Source organism: Microtus ochrogaster, chromosome 21 (genome assembly GCF_000317375.1).
Source record: "Microtus ochrogaster isolate Prairie Vole_2 chromosome 21, MicOch1.0, whole genome shotgun sequence".
NCBI lineage: Eukaryota > Metazoa > Chordata > Mammalia > Rodentia > Cricetidae > Microtus > Microtus ochrogaster.
In genome coordinates this window covers 2,283,954-2,301,373 of record NC_022022.1, presented here as the reverse complement: position 1 = coordinate 2,301,373, position 17,420 = coordinate 2,283,954, and the positions used below count along the sequence as shown (strand labels likewise).

The 17,420-nt window shown below is 50.0% G+C and overlaps 3 protein-coding genes and 1 non-coding gene across 4 annotated transcripts in view; all 4 read left to right on the top strand.

Moving 5' to 3' along the window:
* Nucleotides 1-5,904, top strand: part of Mtmr11 (myotubularin related protein 11) — a 9,201-nt gene extending 3,297 nt beyond the window's left edge. Inside the window, exons 8-17 of the mRNA XM_013349842.2 lie at nt 89-176; nt 300-388; nt 472-596; nt 1,678-1,744; nt 2,115-2,185; nt 2,641-2,807; nt 3,057-3,230; nt 3,789-3,971; nt 4,554-4,847; nt 5,263-5,904. Of these exons, the coding sequence (XP_013205296.2) occupies nt 89-176; nt 300-388; nt 472-596; nt 1,678-1,744; nt 2,115-2,185; nt 2,641-2,807; nt 3,057-3,230; nt 3,789-3,971; nt 4,554-4,847; nt 5,263-5,409 (1,405 nt within the window). The 3' untranslated portion in view covers nt 5,410-5,904. The remainder of the gene's footprint in view (nt 1-88; nt 177-299; nt 389-471; nt 597-1,677; nt 1,745-2,114; nt 2,186-2,640; nt 2,808-3,056; nt 3,231-3,788; nt 3,972-4,553; nt 4,848-5,262) is intronic.
* Nucleotides 5,905-6,837: 933 nt separating this feature from the next.
* On the top strand, nt 6,838-11,583 carry Sf3b4 (splicing factor 3b subunit 4). Its single transcript, XM_005356945.3, has 6 exons — nt 6,838-6,908; nt 7,274-7,402; nt 7,698-8,240; nt 8,458-8,664; nt 10,718-10,891; nt 11,176-11,583. The coding sequence occupies exons 1-6, from the start codon at nt 6,875-6,877 to the stop codon at nt 11,361-11,363; spliced, it is 1,275 nt and encodes a 424-aa protein (XP_005357002.1). The 5' UTR covers nt 6,838-6,874; the 3' UTR covers nt 11,364-11,583.
* Nucleotides 10,407-10,533, top strand: LOC113457286. Its single transcript, XR_003377911.1, has one exon. It is a non-coding gene; the product is annotated as a small nucleolar RNA SNORA19 (small nucleolar RNA).
* Nucleotides 11,584-15,573: 3,990 nt separating the features above from the next.
* Nucleotides 15,574-17,420, top strand: part of Sv2a (synaptic vesicle glycoprotein 2A) — a 13,835-nt gene continuing 11,988 nt past the window's right edge. The window contains exon 1 of the mRNA XM_005356944.3: nt 15,574-15,681. The gene's annotated coding sequence lies outside the window, so the exon portion shown is untranslated. The remainder of the gene's footprint in view (nt 15,682-17,420) is intronic.

Here is a 17,420-nt window from a genome sequence, read left to right as displayed (position 1 = left end):
AGGCTGTGACGTCACTCTTTGTTTTGTCATACTAGCTCCTATTAGCAGAGGTCACTGACAAGCTCTGACGTCACTCTCTGTTTTGCAGCCTCTCGGGTTACTTCTGGGTCCCTAATCGAATTCTGGACAGTGAGGTCAGAAGAGCATTTGCCCACTTCCAGCAGGGCCGTGGACCGGTTAGTCTGAGATTAGAGGGTCAGGGGAAAAGGGATTGGAGGGCTTCCTGTGAGGTCATTGTTGGGACAAGGGCAGCTTAAGAATAGTTCTTCTACAATGACCCTCTTCTCACCCTTATGAAGCGCTTGTCCTGGCACCACCCTGGCGGCAGTGACCTTCTCCGATGTGGAGGCTTCTATGTAGCCAGCGACCCTAACAAAGAAGATGTCAGGTGAGAAGTTGCAATGACACTTGGGGCTAGGTATTCTAAGAAGACGCCTTGCTGTAATTCCTGACTCCCTTCCTTCCCTGCAGAGCAGTGGAGTCCATGCTACAGGCTGGGCACCCTGATGTTGTCTTGGTAGATTCTATGGACGAGATGCCCAGTCTTGCTGATATCCAGCTTGCCCACATGAAGCTGAGGGCCCTTTGCCTGCCTGGTGAGAATAACCTGTGAGCCCCCAACTCTACCCTGGTTTACTATTTTGTATATTATAGATGAATGGCCCTTTAGCCCATGAACCTTCACTTTTCTATCCCATCTTCATCACTTACAGATTACCAATAGCCTGTTTTCCCCCAAATCTTTTTTGTTTTGATTTCTTATTCTTTAAGACAGAGTCTCACACGTAGCCCAGGCTGATCTGCAGCTCACTATGTAGACCAGGCTGGCCTCAAACTCACTGACCCACCTGCCTGCCTCTGTCTCATGAGTGCTGGGATTAAAGGCATGCACCACCACACTCTGCTCCCTAACTTTAAAAACAAAACTCCACTGCTGGCTGAATATGGGTCCAGTGGCACACACACACATACCTGCATGGGCTCTGAGACACTGTCTCAGAACAAAAATGAAAAAAAAAATCTTTATGAAATTCACTCTACCCATCTTAAGTATACAGTGAATTTTATTTACTACATTGTATACTCAAAAACCTTTTTTAAATGCTCAGGATCCAACCCAAGGCCTTCCTTTATATTTAATCATGTGTACACATGTGTCTGTATGCCGTGTATTTGGGGGTGCCTGTGGAGGCCAATGGTGTTAAACCACTTAGATCTGGAGTTACAGGTGGCTCTGAGAATCACTCATTGGGAAGAGTGATGTGCACTCTTAACACCAAGTATTCTATCTAGCCCCCACTACTAAACCATTTTATTTTGTTTTGCTTTTTTGAGACAGGGTCTTATTGTGTAGCCCTGACTGTCTTGGAACTCACGCTGTAGACCAGGCTGGCCTTGAACTCATAGACGTCTGTCTGCCTCTGCCTCCCAGGTGCTGGGATTAAAGGAGTGATACCCCTTTATGTGCATTGGTGTGAGGGTGTCAGATCTCTGGAACTTGAGTTATAGCTGTGAGCTGTCATGTGGGTGCTGGGAATTGAACCTGGGTCCTCTGGAAGAGCAGCCAATGCTCTCAACCACTGAGCCATCTCCTTCACCCTCTCTATCAGACTTTAACCCATTAGGGTATAGACCTGGATCCTTATCTCTTTGCCTTTCTTGATCCCTCTCTGCTAGATTCTTCTGTAGATGAAGATAAGTGGCTCTCAGCCTTGGAAGGAACACGATGGTTGGACTATGTCAGGTATGCTCAACTTTCTAATTTTGATTAATAATTCCAACTTGTAGCCGAATGTAATGGTGCACACCTTTAATCCCAGCACTCAAGGCAGCAGCAGAGGTAGAGGGTAGAGGCAGGTGGATGTCTATGAGTTCAAGTCCAACCCGGCCAAGTTTCAGGATAGCCAGGGATACTAGTAAGACTCTGTCTTGAAACAAACAAAATAAAATCCAACTTCTCCAGCCTTCTCTTGACTTGGACTTTCCAATGGCCTTCCATAAATTACCCCCTCAGTTTCCCAAGAAGACTGTACTACTCTTTCTTAGAAGGAGCAGGTGTTTGGAAATCTGCCTCTCCCCTAATCTATTACTCCCTTCCTCATATGCCCCTCCAGGTCTTGTCTTCGAAAGGCCAGTGACATCTCAGTATTAGTGACATCTCGAGTCCGTTCTGTAGTACTTCAAGGTGAGTTCCTTGGGTCAGCTCCTTGCAGTCCTGACCTTTTCCTTCATGTGACTGGAAGATCTGTAGAGCTTCCTTACGCCCTTAAATTCTAGCATCTTTGTGCTCAAGGAAGCAGTTGTGCCAAGGCATCCTTCAGAGCTATGCAGTCTCCCTGCTGTAATAAGATGCTCTTAGTCCCTCTGGCCCCTTCATCAGTGGATGGGGACCTGTCCCCATGCAGGTCCCCAGGAAGCATGGCTCTGCTTCCTCTGTGACACTGGATGTTTCTAGAAGGTGAAGTCTATGAAGTGATTCATTTGAGCTTTGTTTTCTCTTCACTTCTCTGTGCCCTCTCAATCCTGCTTTCTCTTCCTTTCCTTTCCATGCCCCTCCTGTCCTCTCTCATGTTTCCTCTTCTCATTCCCTCCTGCCCTAGTTTCTCGGACCCCCTTTTTTGTTCCTTCTTCATCGCCCAGAGCGTGGGGATCGTGATTTCAATGGCCTCCTCTCTTCACTCGTCCAGCTGCTTTTGGCCCCAGAAGCCCGGACATTGTTTGGTTTCCAGTCACTAGTGCAACGAGAGTGGGTGGCAGCTGGACACCCTTTCCTGACCAGGCTTGGGGAAACTGGGGGCAGTGAGGAGGTGAGAACACTTTAGGTTTTGTTTTGGGGGGGGGGGGCGGTCATTCCGAAGAAAACGAGAGAGAATGGCAGAGGCTGACCCACTGGAAGTGAACACAGTCTGAGTGGACACTCAGATGGCCAGGCTCACATCCTGGTGCTCTTAATTCTGACCTCCTTAGAATCCTGCTCCTGGGCCCTTTGTTCTTGTATTTTGCTATCCCCTTCTTTAGATCCCTGTAGACTCTCCAACCCCTTTTTCCTGTTTTAGGCCCCAGTGTTTCCTCTCTTCCTTGACTGTGCTTGGCAGCTCCTCCAGCAGTTTCCAGCTGAATTTGAGTTCTCTGAGTTTTTCCTTCTTGCTCTGCATGACAGCATCTGGGTTCCTGATACCCTCACCTTCCTGAAAGACACTCCCTGGGAGCGAGGGAAGAAGAGTGGGCAGGTCAGTGACCTCTATAGTTTTGGTTTTTCTTCCCCTGGTAGAGTATTCAAACTTTGAGATTTGGTCTTGATGTATAAAAATTGAGGTATATGGAAGGGGTTGGGTGAGCTCCCTCTTGAGATTAGACTTTTGTTCTATATATGATGCCTGAAATAGGAAATAAGGGGGTTTGTAGATGTAGGACAGGTGGACACACACACACTGGTTTAACAATCCGTTTAAAATTTGTGTGCATGTGTGCATGTTTATGTGTGTGAATGTGGATGTGTGCATGCCATAGGAGTCCCGCGGTGGTCGGAGGGCAAGCTCCGGCGTCAGTCTTCACCTTCCTCCTACTGTTTGTCTGCTGCATACTCCAGCCTTGCTGGACCTGCGCTCTCAGGGACTCTCCTGTGTCTGCCTCTCGTCTTCCTGTGGAAGCACTGAGGTCATCGACCCTGAACTGTGTGTCTGGCCTTGTGTGGGTTCTGAGCATTCAAATTCACATGGCAAGTGCTTTTCTCCACGAAGCCACTTCCTGAGCTCTAACCAACCCCTTTTCTTGCTTCCGCTGTCCAGTTCAACTCCTATACACAAATTTACCCCCCTGAGGACTCCCAGTCCCTAGCTGGGAGCTCTGCTAATCTACATCTGTCTGTCTGGGACTGGGATTTACGCTACAGCAAGGAACAGATATCACAATTCCTTAATCCTGGCTACAGTCCGGAGCACTGCCCAGATTCCTGGCTCCCCAGACAACAGGTAAAATGCCTACCCTTCAATTTCCCTGACTTTCTCAGGCTCACACTACTAGACGATGTAGAAAGACAGGGTATCGGAGATCCTCAGAGAAAGCTGCCATGTCTTTCAAAGCTGTCACGTGTAGCCTGTCTTCAGCAAGACCGCTATCCCAGAATAGCAGACAGCATCCTTTTTGTCTTCATTTCTGCTTGCTAGTCCTCTTGTTTCATGTCCATATATTACAAGCTTCTCTAAAAATGAACCTAGCCGGCGGTGGTGGCGCACACCTTTAATCCCAGCATTCAGGAGGCAGAGGCAGGCGGATCTCTGTGAGTTCGATGCCAGCAAGGACTACAAGAGCTAGTTCCAGGACAGGAACCAAAAAAAAGCTACGGAGAAACCCTGTCTCGAAAAAAAAAAAATAAATAAATAAAAATAAAAAAGACCCTAATAACCCTGAAGCCCTAAGCCTAGTGACATGGGAGCTCAGAGGCGGCTTGGGGCTTCAGCCACTGGGAACACAAGTGGGCGGCAGCTGGATATCCTCCACTTCAGAAAGCGGTTGTCTTCTCGGTTGTCTGTTGACTTCACTTTCTTTTTTAGAAAAGCTTCATGGTTCCTGGACCCCCCAGTTCTGCGTGGCTGTTCTCTCGAGGGGCCCTGACACCCCTAAATCAGCTCTGTCCTTGGCACGACAGTCCCTCCTTGCTGGTAGTCTCTTCTCATTGGCTCCCTCGACCTGCTAGATCCTCTGAAAGCCTAGCTGATCAAGAATGGGGGCTCCCCTCACATTGGGGAGCTTGCCCTTTACCTCCTGGGCTACTGCTGCCTGGGTATCTGGGACCTCAGATCAGACTCTGGAAACGTTGTTACCTGAGGGGAAGGCCTGACGTCCAGGTGAGAAGGGAAGACAGACAGGAGAGGGAGAAAGAGCTGGAAAGGCAACAGGCTGGAGGAACTGGGGGTACTCTACCTATCAAGCTGGGATACTGTTTATCCACTTGGGCTAATCGGTGGTGGGAAACTGCCTCTGGCTTGAGTCATGTAGAATGTAGGGCACGGGCAGAAGAGGAAGGAGCATTTAAGACTATAGAAGTAGCAAGGATCTTAAAAACAGATACTACTCCTTTGCCGGGCAGTGGGGCCCATGCCTGTGTGCAGACCAGGCTAGCCTGGTTTACAAAGTGAGTTTCAAGACAGCCAAGGCTACACAGAGAAACCATGTCTTGAAAAACACAAAACAAAAAAAAGCAAGCAAACCAGAGAGACTTGCAACAATATACCTTTGTGCCCTTCTTTCTCTCCTCCCCAGATGGGCTCTTCAGCAGTTACAGTCTCTGGCCTCCAGGAAGAGCTCTCTTGTCTCCAGGAACTATTAAGAAAATTGACAGCAAGAGTATCTCCTGAGGATCACTGCAAGAAAAGAGATCCAAATACCATGCTCTCTCAGATCCGTTGAAACTGCTAGCATTCTGGAAGGCAGGGCAGAGGGGACAGAGTGGGCGATTCTGCCAAGCTTTCTTAGTATCTGACTTTGGTGCTCAGTTTTCACATCCCAGCCCATAAAGGAGCTAACTCCCTGCATGAGTCTCTGTAGCAGAGGCGGGCGCTTTCAACCTCCAGCTTCCTCCAGCTTGCCTGTCGTTTGGTTACTAGAGCTATTTTTGTTTCTCTTGATTTGAAGAAGAAACAAAACCAGTTCAGAATGTGGTTGCCTTCCCCCCCCCGCCCCGCCCCCGAGGCAATTCCATACCTTTTAGATCACAAACAGTCAAAACTGTGAGATCAGTCCCTAGATGTCCTAGAGACCTCATTCTCAAGCCTCGCCTCGGCTTTGAAACCAGGTCTTTTAGTCTTCTACCGGAACGAGGTGAATAAGGGAGACACCCTCCCCTCCCACTGTGTATTTTTGTAGTGGTATTTCTATTTAAGGAATTCATTAAAGTACAGTACTTCTACGCATTGCTGGTAGCGTTTCTTGTGTTGAATGATGATCTCAGAAAAGCGGTTGGAAGAAAAGTATGAACTGAGAGAATAGCACTTATGTTATTGATAAGGAAATAAAGGACACAAGTCAGGTGGAGCTGGGCTGAATTCACGTGAAATGTGGGGACAGAAGGGTGCCCCCCTTTTTTCCTTTTTTTTTTTTGGAGACAGGTCTCTCAGTGTAGTCCTGGCTGTCCTGAAACCTCCTCTGTTTTGTTTTTCTAGACAGGGTTTGTGTGTGTAGCCCTGGCTGTCCCGGGACTAGCTCTGTAGACCAGGCTGGCCTCAAGATCCACCGGCCTGAGTGCTGAGATTAACAGGTGCCATCACGCCCACCACGCCCAGGGAAAGGTTCTCTTTGTGTCTCTTATATAGGCGATGGGACAAGAGCGTGAAGCTGCTGAGATCAGAGTGTGTTGTGGAAAGCTTCAATACTGGCCTTGGGTCTCTGATTTCCCAAACATTAGTGGAACCCAGACACTTCAGGCGCGGAAAACAATCTACCTGGAGCTCAAGCCAGGGCTGAGAGCGGATCTGCACGAGGGGCGTGGACTGAGGTCCTAGGCTGCTTCCGAAGGCAGACCTGGGGGAGCTCCCGTCCCCCGGCCGGTGGTTCCCCCCCGCCCCCAGCACGCTTCTCTGCGTCACGGAACATATAAAGCTCGGCTTAGCACTTGAGTTTGCACTTGGGGAGCAGTGTGATCCTCTGACAGTCGAGAACTACATCAAGAGGGGCTGACTGCGTCTGTTGCTCCCCGGTGTTGTGACAGCTCCAGAGCATCTTTCTAGACAATCCGACTCCTAAGATGGCCGCGATCGCTTCCGGTTCCTCCCCTGCCGCCGGCCCCGCCCAATGTGAGCCTTGGCCCGGAAGTGGAAGTAGTAACTGAGGTCAGAGGGCGGTGCTGCTGCTTAGAGACGGCGGGAGCCTTTTCGCCATGGCTGCCGGACCGATATCCGAACGGAATCAGGGTAATTGAGAGAGAAGAGCCCAAGATGGGCGCAGGGGAGGCGGAGGGCGGATTAGTGCCAGAAGCGTGTCTGCCAGGGTGGGAGACTAGATTCTCCCGGTGTGAGGCCAGCCTCTGGGTGCTGGGCCTGGAGGCCGGGTGCAGGCCTAGGCCTGTAAGGGGTGATGCTTCTAGATCCAGTCCCTTCGGCACTGCCATCCCCAAACAGACGGAAGCCCACCAGGAAAGAGCGCTGAATTAGACTTCAGCGGACTTTCTCGACTAGGCAGGCAGAGGGAGGCTTCAGCGCTTTAGGTAGCGTTTTTCATTTTTGTTTTCCTTCTCTAACTCCTGACCTTGCCTTTACCTTCTGCTCCCTCGCTTTAGATGCCACGGTGTACGTGGGCGGTCTAGACGAGAAAGTAAGCGAACCTCTGCTGTGGGAACTCTTTCTCCAGGCAGGGCCAGTGGTCAACACCCACATGCCAAAGGACAGAGTCACTGGCCAGCACCAAGGTGAGTGGATGGCAAGAAGGAACTCCACGTAGGGTTAACGGCCCCTGAAGAGTCTCAACCCTAGTAGTCCCAACTGTTTTGGAAGGAGCACCCTAAAGATTTCTTTTCCTTAGGCTTCAGTTCGTAGTTTGTTTCTGGAGTATTCTCTTAGCTTTAGTTTGAAGTTACTGGAATTGTTCTCAGCTAAAGCGAGATTTCCCCTTCCGTCCTGGTCCTTGTTTGGAGGCTGGTGAGTTAATGTTCGCTTCCCTTCACCTGAGTAGTCAGTGGTCCCTTCTCTGCTCCGATTCCGCAGGCTATGGCTTCGTTGAGTTCTTGAGCGAGGAGGATGCCGACTATGCCATTAAGATCATGAATATGATCAAGCTCTATGGGAAGCCGATCCGGGTGAACAAGGCTTCCGCTCACAACAAAAACCTGGACGTAGGGGCCAACATTTTCATTGGGAACCTGGACCCCGAAATCGATGAGAAGTTGCTCTATGATACTTTCAGCGCCTTTGGGGTCATCTTACAAACCCCCAAGATCATGCGGGACCCAGACACGGGCAACTCCAAGGGCTATGCCTTCATTAACTTCGCTTCGTTTGACGCTTCGGACGCAGCAATCGAGGCGATGAATGGGCAGTACCTGTGTAACCGTCCTATCACTGTGTCCTATGCCTTCAAGAAGGACTCGAAGGGCGAGCGCCATGGCTCAGCAGCTGAGCGACTTCTGGCAGCCCAGAACCCCCTGTCCCAGGCTGACCGCCCTCATCAGCTGTTTGCCGACGCACCTCCTCCACCTTCTGCCCCCAACCCTGTGGTTTCATCCCTGGGTTCTGGACTTCCTCCACCAGGTAAAGCTTTTAGTTCAAACTACACCAGGGAGGCCCATAGGAGGGGGAGAGTCAGGGGGCAGAAAAGGCCCTGAAGGAGTGAGCCATTAAATCAGTGGCCAGTAAGAACAGGGAGCGGTGGTGGAAGGGACGAAGTTGTTGGGTGTCTTCAGGAGGCTGGGGTTCAGTGTGCTGGGAGGAGGCTGGACACTAGCACTAACTCTCCCTTCTTACACAGGCATGCCTCCTCCTGGCTCCTTCCCACCTCCGGTGCCACCTCCTGGAGCCCTGCCTCCCGGGATACCCCCAGCCATGCCCCCGCCTCCGATGCCACCTGGGGCTGGAGGACATGGCCCCCCAACAGCGGGAACTCCAGGAGCTGGACATCCTGGTCACGGACATTCACATCCTCACCCGTTCCCCCCAGGTGGGATGCCCCATCCAGGTGAGTGCTCTTTGCTGGGAAGAGGAGCTGAGCTTGTGAGACTGCCTTGGTCATTGCCCGGCCGCTGCTCTTTGTCTTGGGAGGAAGTAGTCCAGGGTCCCCCTTTCCGTCAGAAAACAATACTTCTATACGCTCCCACTTCATCTCCAGCTTTTCATTTTCTGCAGAATAGGCTGTACTTGCTGCTGTTTTTACTCTTAGCCTCCTCCCATTCCCAGGTAGTAACTCGGTTGCCAAATCTAGGTGATGTTTCTGCTTCCTTTTTTTGTTTGATTTTGTTTCGTTTTGGGAACTTGCATTGTAGACCAGGCATGCCTTAAGAGATCTGCCTGTCTGCCTCCCAAGTGCTGGGATTAAAGATGGCGCCACCACCAACCAGCCATTTCAGCTTCTCAACCACTGCTATGCATGTGACTAGCCATGTCTTCCTGTTTGAAATTCTTGTGTTTTTCTGTTTTTCTTTATTCTCCATGTGACTTATCAGCCTTAGCAACCTGGACCAGTCCCCCTCCCCCCCCTTTCTGTCTGTGTAGACTTTATGTTTGGTTCTCTTTTCTATGTTTATCTGTAGTGCTAAATGTGCAGGTACTGATTCCTTCTGGGTCTCTGGTCCATGGATCTTGATGACAGGCTAGATAAGGCTGCTCCTCAGCCCACAGGTTGCTTTTCTTTCCTTCCTGAGCCTTCTTCCACAGCCCTTGTTTGTAGCCGCTAAGTTCACTGCTCTGGGAGTTTGTCTGTTCTGTCATCCACTTGCGAATCTAACGCGTGTTCCCACCCTTGGCCACAAGCCGGCACCCTGCTCTCCTGCACCTGTAATGACTGCTGATCTCCTGTCTCTTTGGCTCTAATTTTCTCTGTCTTTGATCTACTTTTTCCTGAGTGATTTTTCTAGGATGTTCATAGATGTGTCCTTAAAATTCTTCTGTTCCTGTCACTTATGAAATTGCCATAGCACTCCATACTCAGGTTCTCCTGATGGCCTAGTTATTAGTATTTCCGTGTTTGCCGTTTGGCGATTTGCGCACGCCAGACTTTCTGCCGGGAGCCGTTGATGTCCACTCTGCTGTCCTCTTAAGGAACCTTTTTTCAGTGCTGGTGGTGGCTTTACAATATATTCCTGGCTGGCCTGGAACACTGTAGAGCAGGCCAGCCTAAACGCAACAGATCCGCCTGTTTCTGCCTCCCTTGTGCTGGGATTTAAAGTGTGCACTACTATGGCAAGAAAAAAGTTTATTTTATTTTATTGGTTTTTCAAGACAGGGTTTCTTGGTATGCTGGAACTATCTCTGTAGACCAGATCCACCTGCAAGGTGTGCACCACCACCCACTGGCATTTATTTTATTTTTTATAATTTAGTTTCTATTGTTTTTTGAGCCAGAGTCTTATGTTGCCCAGACTGGTCTTAACTTTGCTAGGTAGCTAAGGTTGTTCTTCATCTGCTACTGATCCTCCTGCCTCAACCTTCAACATGCTGGAGAATGCAGGTGTGAGCTTCCTGAGTCAGGGTTTCTCTGTGTATAGCTCTGGCTGTCCTGGAACTAGTCCTTGTAGACCAGGCTGGCCTCGAACTCAGTGTGTGGCATCACCTTGCTGCTGGGAGATATCATTGGCCTTGTAGAATGAAGCCTTTGCCCTGGGGTATGACTGCCACCGTCCCAAGCCCTGTCTTAGAGCAAACACTCTGCTGTTGTATACATGCTGTCAGCATCCCTGTGCTTGAGTCATAGAAGAAAAACGAGTGCACATTTCATTGTCTTTTTTCTTCACATCAAGAGAAAAGATATTTCTGATGTGCTAAACAAACTTGGAGGTAAATTAGCAGCGTGGCTACTTTGGCCACTGCTGTCAGTCACCTTCAGACAAGTATTGATATAAAAATAAAATCATAGAAGGAAAGTGAAGAGCCTACAGAACTGGTTGAGTCTTACTGTTGACAGGTGAAGGACAGTGGTAGCCCTGTTTTAATATTCTCCGTGTCACTCTTGTCATTTTGTTCTTTCTTTGCGCTTTGTTTCTTTTGTCTCCTTTCCCTTTGTTTTATTTTCATAGGGATGTCCCAGATGCAGCTGGCCCACCATGGCCCCCATGGCCTAGGACACCCCCATGCTGGGCCTCCAGGCTCTGGAGGACAACCTCCACCCCGGCCACCTCCTGGAATGCCGCATCCTGGACCTCCTCCCATGGGCATGCCCCCCCGAGGGCCTCCTTTTGGATCTCCCATGGGTGAGTAGGTGCTAGCCCTTTATCCATCCTCACATACATTTCTCTGTGTGTGAGAGAGACAGTCTCTACCCCCCTGGGTAGCCTTGGCTCCTCCTCCTCCTCCTGCCTCGGTGCTGGGGTTATGGGGCCTGTGTGGCCGAGCTGGCAGTTCTGCGTGTCCTCTTACAGCATTTTGTCACTGCCCTGTCCCCTGCCCTCTGTGGCTTCTCGCATTTCTTCTGTTCCGTCAGCATCAACTGCTACTTGTTTTCATTTTTATTAACTTTTCTTTTCTCTTTCTGCAGGTCATCCAGGCCCCATGCCTCCGCATGGTATGCGTGGGCCTCCTCCATTGATGCCCCCTCATGGATACACTGGTCCTCCAAGGCCCCCTCCCTACGGCTACCAGCGGGGGCCCCTCCCTCCACCCAGACCCACTCCACGACCCCCAGTTCCCCCTCGTGGTCCACTTCGGGGCCCACTTCCTCAGTAAATTGCCATCCTTCGTTTCCCTCTTACACCCTCCCAGTACCGCCATTTCTTGGACCAATCAGAGTTGCTACAGCTTGTCAGGGCTAGTGCACTGCTCCTCAGCAACTCTGTCCCTGTTTCAGTGTCATTTTTCCACAGGGGGGGTTTTCTTCATTTCTGTTTCAAAATGTTGGTCCTAATTGTTTTACAGATGTATAGAGAAAATAAAAGTATACTTCTTACTCTTCGGTGAAGTGACTTTTAAGAGCGGTCGGGTACTGTGGGGGAGTGGTATAGAAAGAGGGCGTTTCCCCTTGTAGAGGTCACGTGTGCCGCTGCTAGACTACAGTGGCTCAACCACCAGATGCCTGTACCAGAGCAGTTGTTCTAGAGTAGACCTTAGCCTCTGGCTCATGATGGGGACATTAGCAGCAGAAATAACATGGTGATATATCACCTTTAATCCCAGCACTCAGGAGGCAGAGGCAGGCGGATCTCTGTGAGTTCGAGGCCAGCCTGGTCTACAAGAGCTAGTTCCAGGATGTGCTCCAAAGCTAAGAGAAACCCTGTCTCAAAAAACTGAGGGAAAAAGAAAGTAACGTGTAGAAAAGTATCCGTTGTAAGGCTATATGGAGTTGAGTTGGAAAGTCAGTAAGGGACTGGGCACGGAAAAGCCACACACTAGAGCGCTGTGACTGAGTGGTGGAGTGTAAGTTATAGTAAATGAAATTACACATGCCGTGTATTATGTATTAATACAATTTGCCTATATATGATATGCTGCTACCTTATCTAAGGGGTAGCACATATGTGTGTGTTTGCTTTTATTGGAAAAATAGATAACCAATGGAAATTATCACTGGGAAGGTAGGGAATATGGAGGAAACTTCTTTCTTTTTTTAATATGGAGATGGTCTTTGTAGCCCTGACTGTCCTGGAACCCATGTAGATATGTAGACCAGGCTTGTCAGCAACTCACAGAGAGAACTCCTGCCTCTCTGGGATTAAAGGCGTACGCTACCATGCTTAGCTGAAACTTTGTTTACCGAGTGTACCGTTAACATGGCTTTTCATTTGGAGCGATATAAACGTCTTAATTGCTAGACAAAATGAGTAAGGACAATATAACATTTCCATGGTTCCTCCAGAGCCTCTGCTAGTGGCGAGGATGCAAGCTCAACAGGTAACTGCTGTCAGAACTGGCACAGCACAGTACCGAAACACGCTTTGGGATAGGACAAAAGATGCCTAGCTTAGTCTGGAAGTTCAGGAAGACTTTCTTAGAAAAATACTGACGTCTGAATGTAGTCTTCTTTCTTTCTTTCTTTCTTTCTTTCTTTCTTTCTTTCTTTCTTCCTTTCTTTCTTTCTTTTTTTTTTTTTTTTTTTTTGTCAAAGATGGTCTTACTAGCCGGGCGATGGTGGCACACGCCTTTAATCCCAGCACTCGGGAGGCAGAGGCAGGTGGATCTCTGAGTTCGAGACCAGCCTGGTCTACAGAGCTAGTTCCAGGACAGGCTCCAAAGCCACAGAGAAACCCTGTCTCGAAAAAACAAAACAAAACAAAAAAAACAAAAAAAACAAAAAAAAAAAAGATGGTCTTACTAGCCAGGCATGGTGGCACACGCCTTTAATCCCAGCACTCAGGAGGTAGAGGCAGGTGGATCTCTGTAAATTCAAAGCCAGCCTGTTCTATACCATGAGTTCTAGGACAGCCAGGGCCATATAGGATTTGTTTGTCTCAATAAAAAAGATGGTTTATCCCTAGCCTAGCCTAGCCTCAACCTGCCTTGTCTTTCTGCCTTTACCAGTAGGATGCTGGCATTATGGGGTTTCCACAGCTCCTGGCTGAACGGTAACTTGAAAGGTGGGATTGCCATGCAGAGGGGTGGATACTGCACTAGAGCTGGGCTGTTGGGCGCTGGCTGAGGTCAGAGGTGTGGAGACTCGTGGAGGTATTAGTGCTTCTCAGCTCTTTTCACTTGGTGACCACGGAGCCCTTCAGAATAGCATTGGGTAAAAGGGAGGATGCTACTGCAGCTGTGGGCTCTAGGCTCAGGAATTCCAGCTGCCCCGTGACTGTTTATCAGACATCAAAGGTGGTCGTGTTGACTCGGCGCGCTGGAGACAGACCTGGGTTGGAGATGTAAATGTGGGATCACCTACGCAGACACAGTAGCAAGAGAATGAGCGAGAAGGAGCTGGAAGGGCCTGGTACCCAACTGAAGAAGCTGGAGTTGATGAATCCAGTTCAGGGAACTCGGGAAGTGTAGGCGGTGAAGTGCGTGATTGAAGTCTTCCCTCGGAATCTAAAGAGAAACTTCATTTCCCTGTTTCATTTGCTTGTAGTACTGGGAATCGAATCCTCCCGTTATATCCCGGGCCCTTTTCACCATTTTTATTTTGATACAGGGTCTCACTAAGGTGCCCTTAAACTCATTCTGTAGCCCAGGCAGGCGTGTGACTTGTGATCCTCCTGCCTGAGCTCCCTGACTAGCAAGGACTACAGGCTTGTAGCACTCTTGGCTGGCAAGTACAGTATTTCTTCTGGGAGGCTAACATGTCATGCAGAGTGTGCAGAATTGCTTGAGAGAGAAGCAGCTTCCTGCCGGCCAGCATTGGCTATAACCGAAGATGGGAAATAATGTATTTAAATTAAAAGATGTATTGACCTTAAGAAGTTTCATCAATGAAAGTCCAGGAGAGGGCGAGTTCCTGAGGCCCACGTGGGCGGCGCTGTTGCCTGTGCCATCCTGGAAGGAGTCCTCCAACCAGCAGATTTAGAGTACTTCTAGAGCATTGGCAAGGCTTCCCGAGAGGTGGGGCAGAGGACTGGTGCCAGGTGTTGTTGGATTCATTGGCATCCTACAGGGCATGGCCAGATGCCATTAAAGATACAAACCCTCTTGTTCAGTATTGCCACTGTGCAACTATACAGTGACATGGTTGTGATTTGGCTTTTGGGGGAGATGTACAGGACACAAGCATTTTCAGGCTGGGTAAGAGTAAGCTTTTAGGGTAAACTGGTGTCTGTTGTGAAACTTAGGTCCCCGTTCCTTGCCTAGTAAATTTAACATGTCCAAGCAGATCTGGAAATCTCTCAGTACACAGACCTCTGGCCTTTGGTATTTAATAGAGCTCAACATTCTGAACCCACATTTAACCAAGCAGACTCATACAGTATTGCATCTAAAAACAACTTGATGTAGTACCCAGTCCAAAACACTCCACTTTCTAAACAAGAAACTTGAGGTTCAAGGAGGCAGGGGCTTGGCTAAAAGCCAACAGAGTGTAAAAAGAGGACATCTGAGCCAGATTTTGGATTGTGCTCTGTGCAGACAGTCCCACGGGCTTGCTGGAGTAGACTGGTTCAGGGTGTGCACCTTCAAAACACCTGACTTCTGGAGCAAAGCCACACCAAGTGATGTGTGCCACCAAGTGATGGCTCTTGGATCTGTCAGGGTCCAGGTCATCTGACAATGACATGGGGAGAGACACAAGAAGAACCCAAGCCAGTTCATGCCCTCCTCTGGAAGAGGTTTTTTTTTTTTAATTTTTTTTTTAAGTCACTGGAGAGAGTGGAAATAATGGAAAATGTCCAGCTAGTCAGACTTGCAAACAAACAAATCCCTTCTCCAACACTGGCTTCTGCTCCCAGCAACTGCGTGGAGAAGGGAGGAGGTCCGCCTTGTGGTAAACAGTCTGGACTGGATTTGGAGGAGACAGATGACAGGGACCCAGGAGTCACCGACTCTGGCTCTTGGGTACTGAAACCACACCTTGTTATCTCTGCTTTCACGTAGTCAGGTGAACCTGGGCTCTAAGCTGTGTGGCCTTGGGTGAGTTCTTAATTCCAGAGAGCAGCAGAAAAGGAAAGAAAGAGCGTCTGGGGCTGGGAGTCTTGGGTTCTGTCATCTTGGCTTGGGGTGCTAAGGAAAGGGCTGTTCATTCATCACCGCCTTTCTGTCTCCCCATTTGCTCCGCTAACCACTCTTAGCGTCTTCCCTTAGTTCATCTCGTGCTAGGAGGAAGGGACTGAGAAAGACTGTCATTTCCCGCTGTCGCCCTGACAATCCCCTCCAGTGCCGTCATCATCTTTTTTTTCTGTGTCCTAAGTCCCCTCCCCATCCTCTTTTCTTTCGCCACCCCCCCAACAATGGTCTCTCCCGTTGCTCACTGGAGCGGGGGAGGGGGGCCGGAGGCGGGGCCGGAGCGCGTGCGGGGGGCAGGTCTGCAGTGCTGCTTCCCCTGGTAGAGGAGCAGTCGCTGCTGCTGCCTCAGCCCTGCGGCTGGACCCCCTCCCTCACCCGGGGACTCCCTGACCCCGGGAACCCAGCTCAGGTGAGACCCCTCTCCTCTCACCTCCACCCCTCCCAAGGCAGAAGCATCCTTGCCTAGCCTTGCAGCCATTTTATTTCTGATGCTTTGCTTATGAGGAGGGTGACTGTCCCTGCTGTAGGGGTGAGGGTGGTGGTGGTATCGGTTTGGGGACGGGGTCATTTATTTCAGTTGCTTTGAGAATATACTTGAATAAATAAATATATATGTGCATATACACATATATGTAAATGTATGTATATACACACATACATACATGCACACATATTTATGAGGATTTTTTTTCCTACCTTAGCCTAAGTCCCCGTTACACTCTTTGGAGATAAACCTGGTGAGGGGTTGTTAGATAAGCTGGGGTTCCCTCAGACTCCAGTCCCCTCCTCACCTTGATGTATGTCCCCCCCCCAATCCCATGATAAATGACCTTGGCTGGGGCCCGAGAATGGGTGCTGTCTCTCCTGCCTGGGCTGGGGTGGCTTAGGGGTAGAGGGGCAGCGCTGGTGAAGGATGGAAGGGAGGCAAGACTGGAGAAGCACCCAGGTGGGGGGCTTGGGGTTGGAGGCAGTTGCTGAGGGGGGCAGGGGAGGACCGCAGAATGACAGTGGGCACTTGTCCAGCAGCAGGACCAGGGATGGGGTAGCAGTGGAGTCACCCCTAGGACCTCGTGCCTTGTGCCAGAGCTGAGGCTAGGTGAAGTTGGGGGGTCTCCGCAATCCTGGTAGAGGCAGCCTCTAAACCTGTGCATGCCGGGAACCTTCTCTCTGCATCCCTGTCCTCTCTGTGAGCATTCTCAGCTGACACTGGATGCTCCCATCTCCCGAACCCAGGGGTAGATTGTAGGGGTGAGGCTCAGCCTTGCTGGTCCCGCGGAGGGGTAGGAGGGTCAGTTATCCAGCTGGATGTGGAAGGGTGCTTTGGAACCCCCACACCCTACCCTCTCTGTCCCTTGTCCTTTGCCATGAGACCCTTTTGATAAATGACTGCTTGCTGATGACCTTGTCACTTCCCAATGACCCGGGATAGGATGGGCTGACCTCGCTAGCCCCCAAATCAAGGGCTTTGATGAGGGGCCTGGCCTGGACCTGAACAGTTGTCCTGAAAGGAATGGTTTGTTTCTGAGGTCCTTTCCATATGCCCAGAGGGTTCTGCAGAAAATCTGGACTCGTTTCTTCCGGTCAGGTGAAGCCAGTCAGCCTTAAAGGACTCGGTGAATCCTAGTCTGGTCGCCTTTAACTCCACCTCTCCCGGTGCTGTCTCTCTTCCTCAGGCTCAGCCACTCCGTGCTGCTCTGCAGGCTAAATATAGCACCACTTCCTCACCAGCTCAAAGAATTTGTCTTCTTTCCCTCTCTCCTGGGTCTGCTGGCCGGGTGGGGAGGGGGCTGGCTGTTGAGCCTCTGTCTACTGTTGGTGGAGCCTTCCCTACCACCACAGTCACCTGTGAGGGACAAACAGTGTCAACAGGCACGGAAACAGCTCTTTCTGGGTCCAAATGCTTCCTTCAGGCTTTGAGGGGAGACCATGTTTGGGAAAGAAAGCAAGGGGTGGAAATTACCTGCACTGAGGAAGGTTGGTCCCCGATCTGTGAAGAAAAGGTGACACAGGGGTCACTGCTCTGGTCACTGTTGGACAGCCACTTACATCTGTCCTTGCCAGTGCTTCATCTGTGAATGACATAGCACTCCTTACCCTTCTCCAGTAGCACGTGTGTGTGTGTGTGTGTGTGTGTGTGTGTGTGTGTGT

What these genes read in the sequence shown, in the direction of transcription:
- Sf3b4 (XM_005356945.3), top strand. Translation starts at nt 6,875, where the DNA reads ATGGCTGCCGGACCGATATCCGAACGGAATCAGG. An exon ending in TTCTGGACTTCCTCCACCAG is followed by an intron (nt 8,241 to 8,457) that starts GTAAAGCTTTTA and finishes CTTCTTACACAG; the next exon opens with GCATGCCTCCTCCTGGCTCC. An exon ending in AGGTGGGATGCCCCATCCAG is followed by an intron (nt 8,665 to 10,717) that starts GTGAGTGCTCTT and finishes TTATTTTCATAG; the next exon opens with GGATGTCCCAGATGCAGCTG.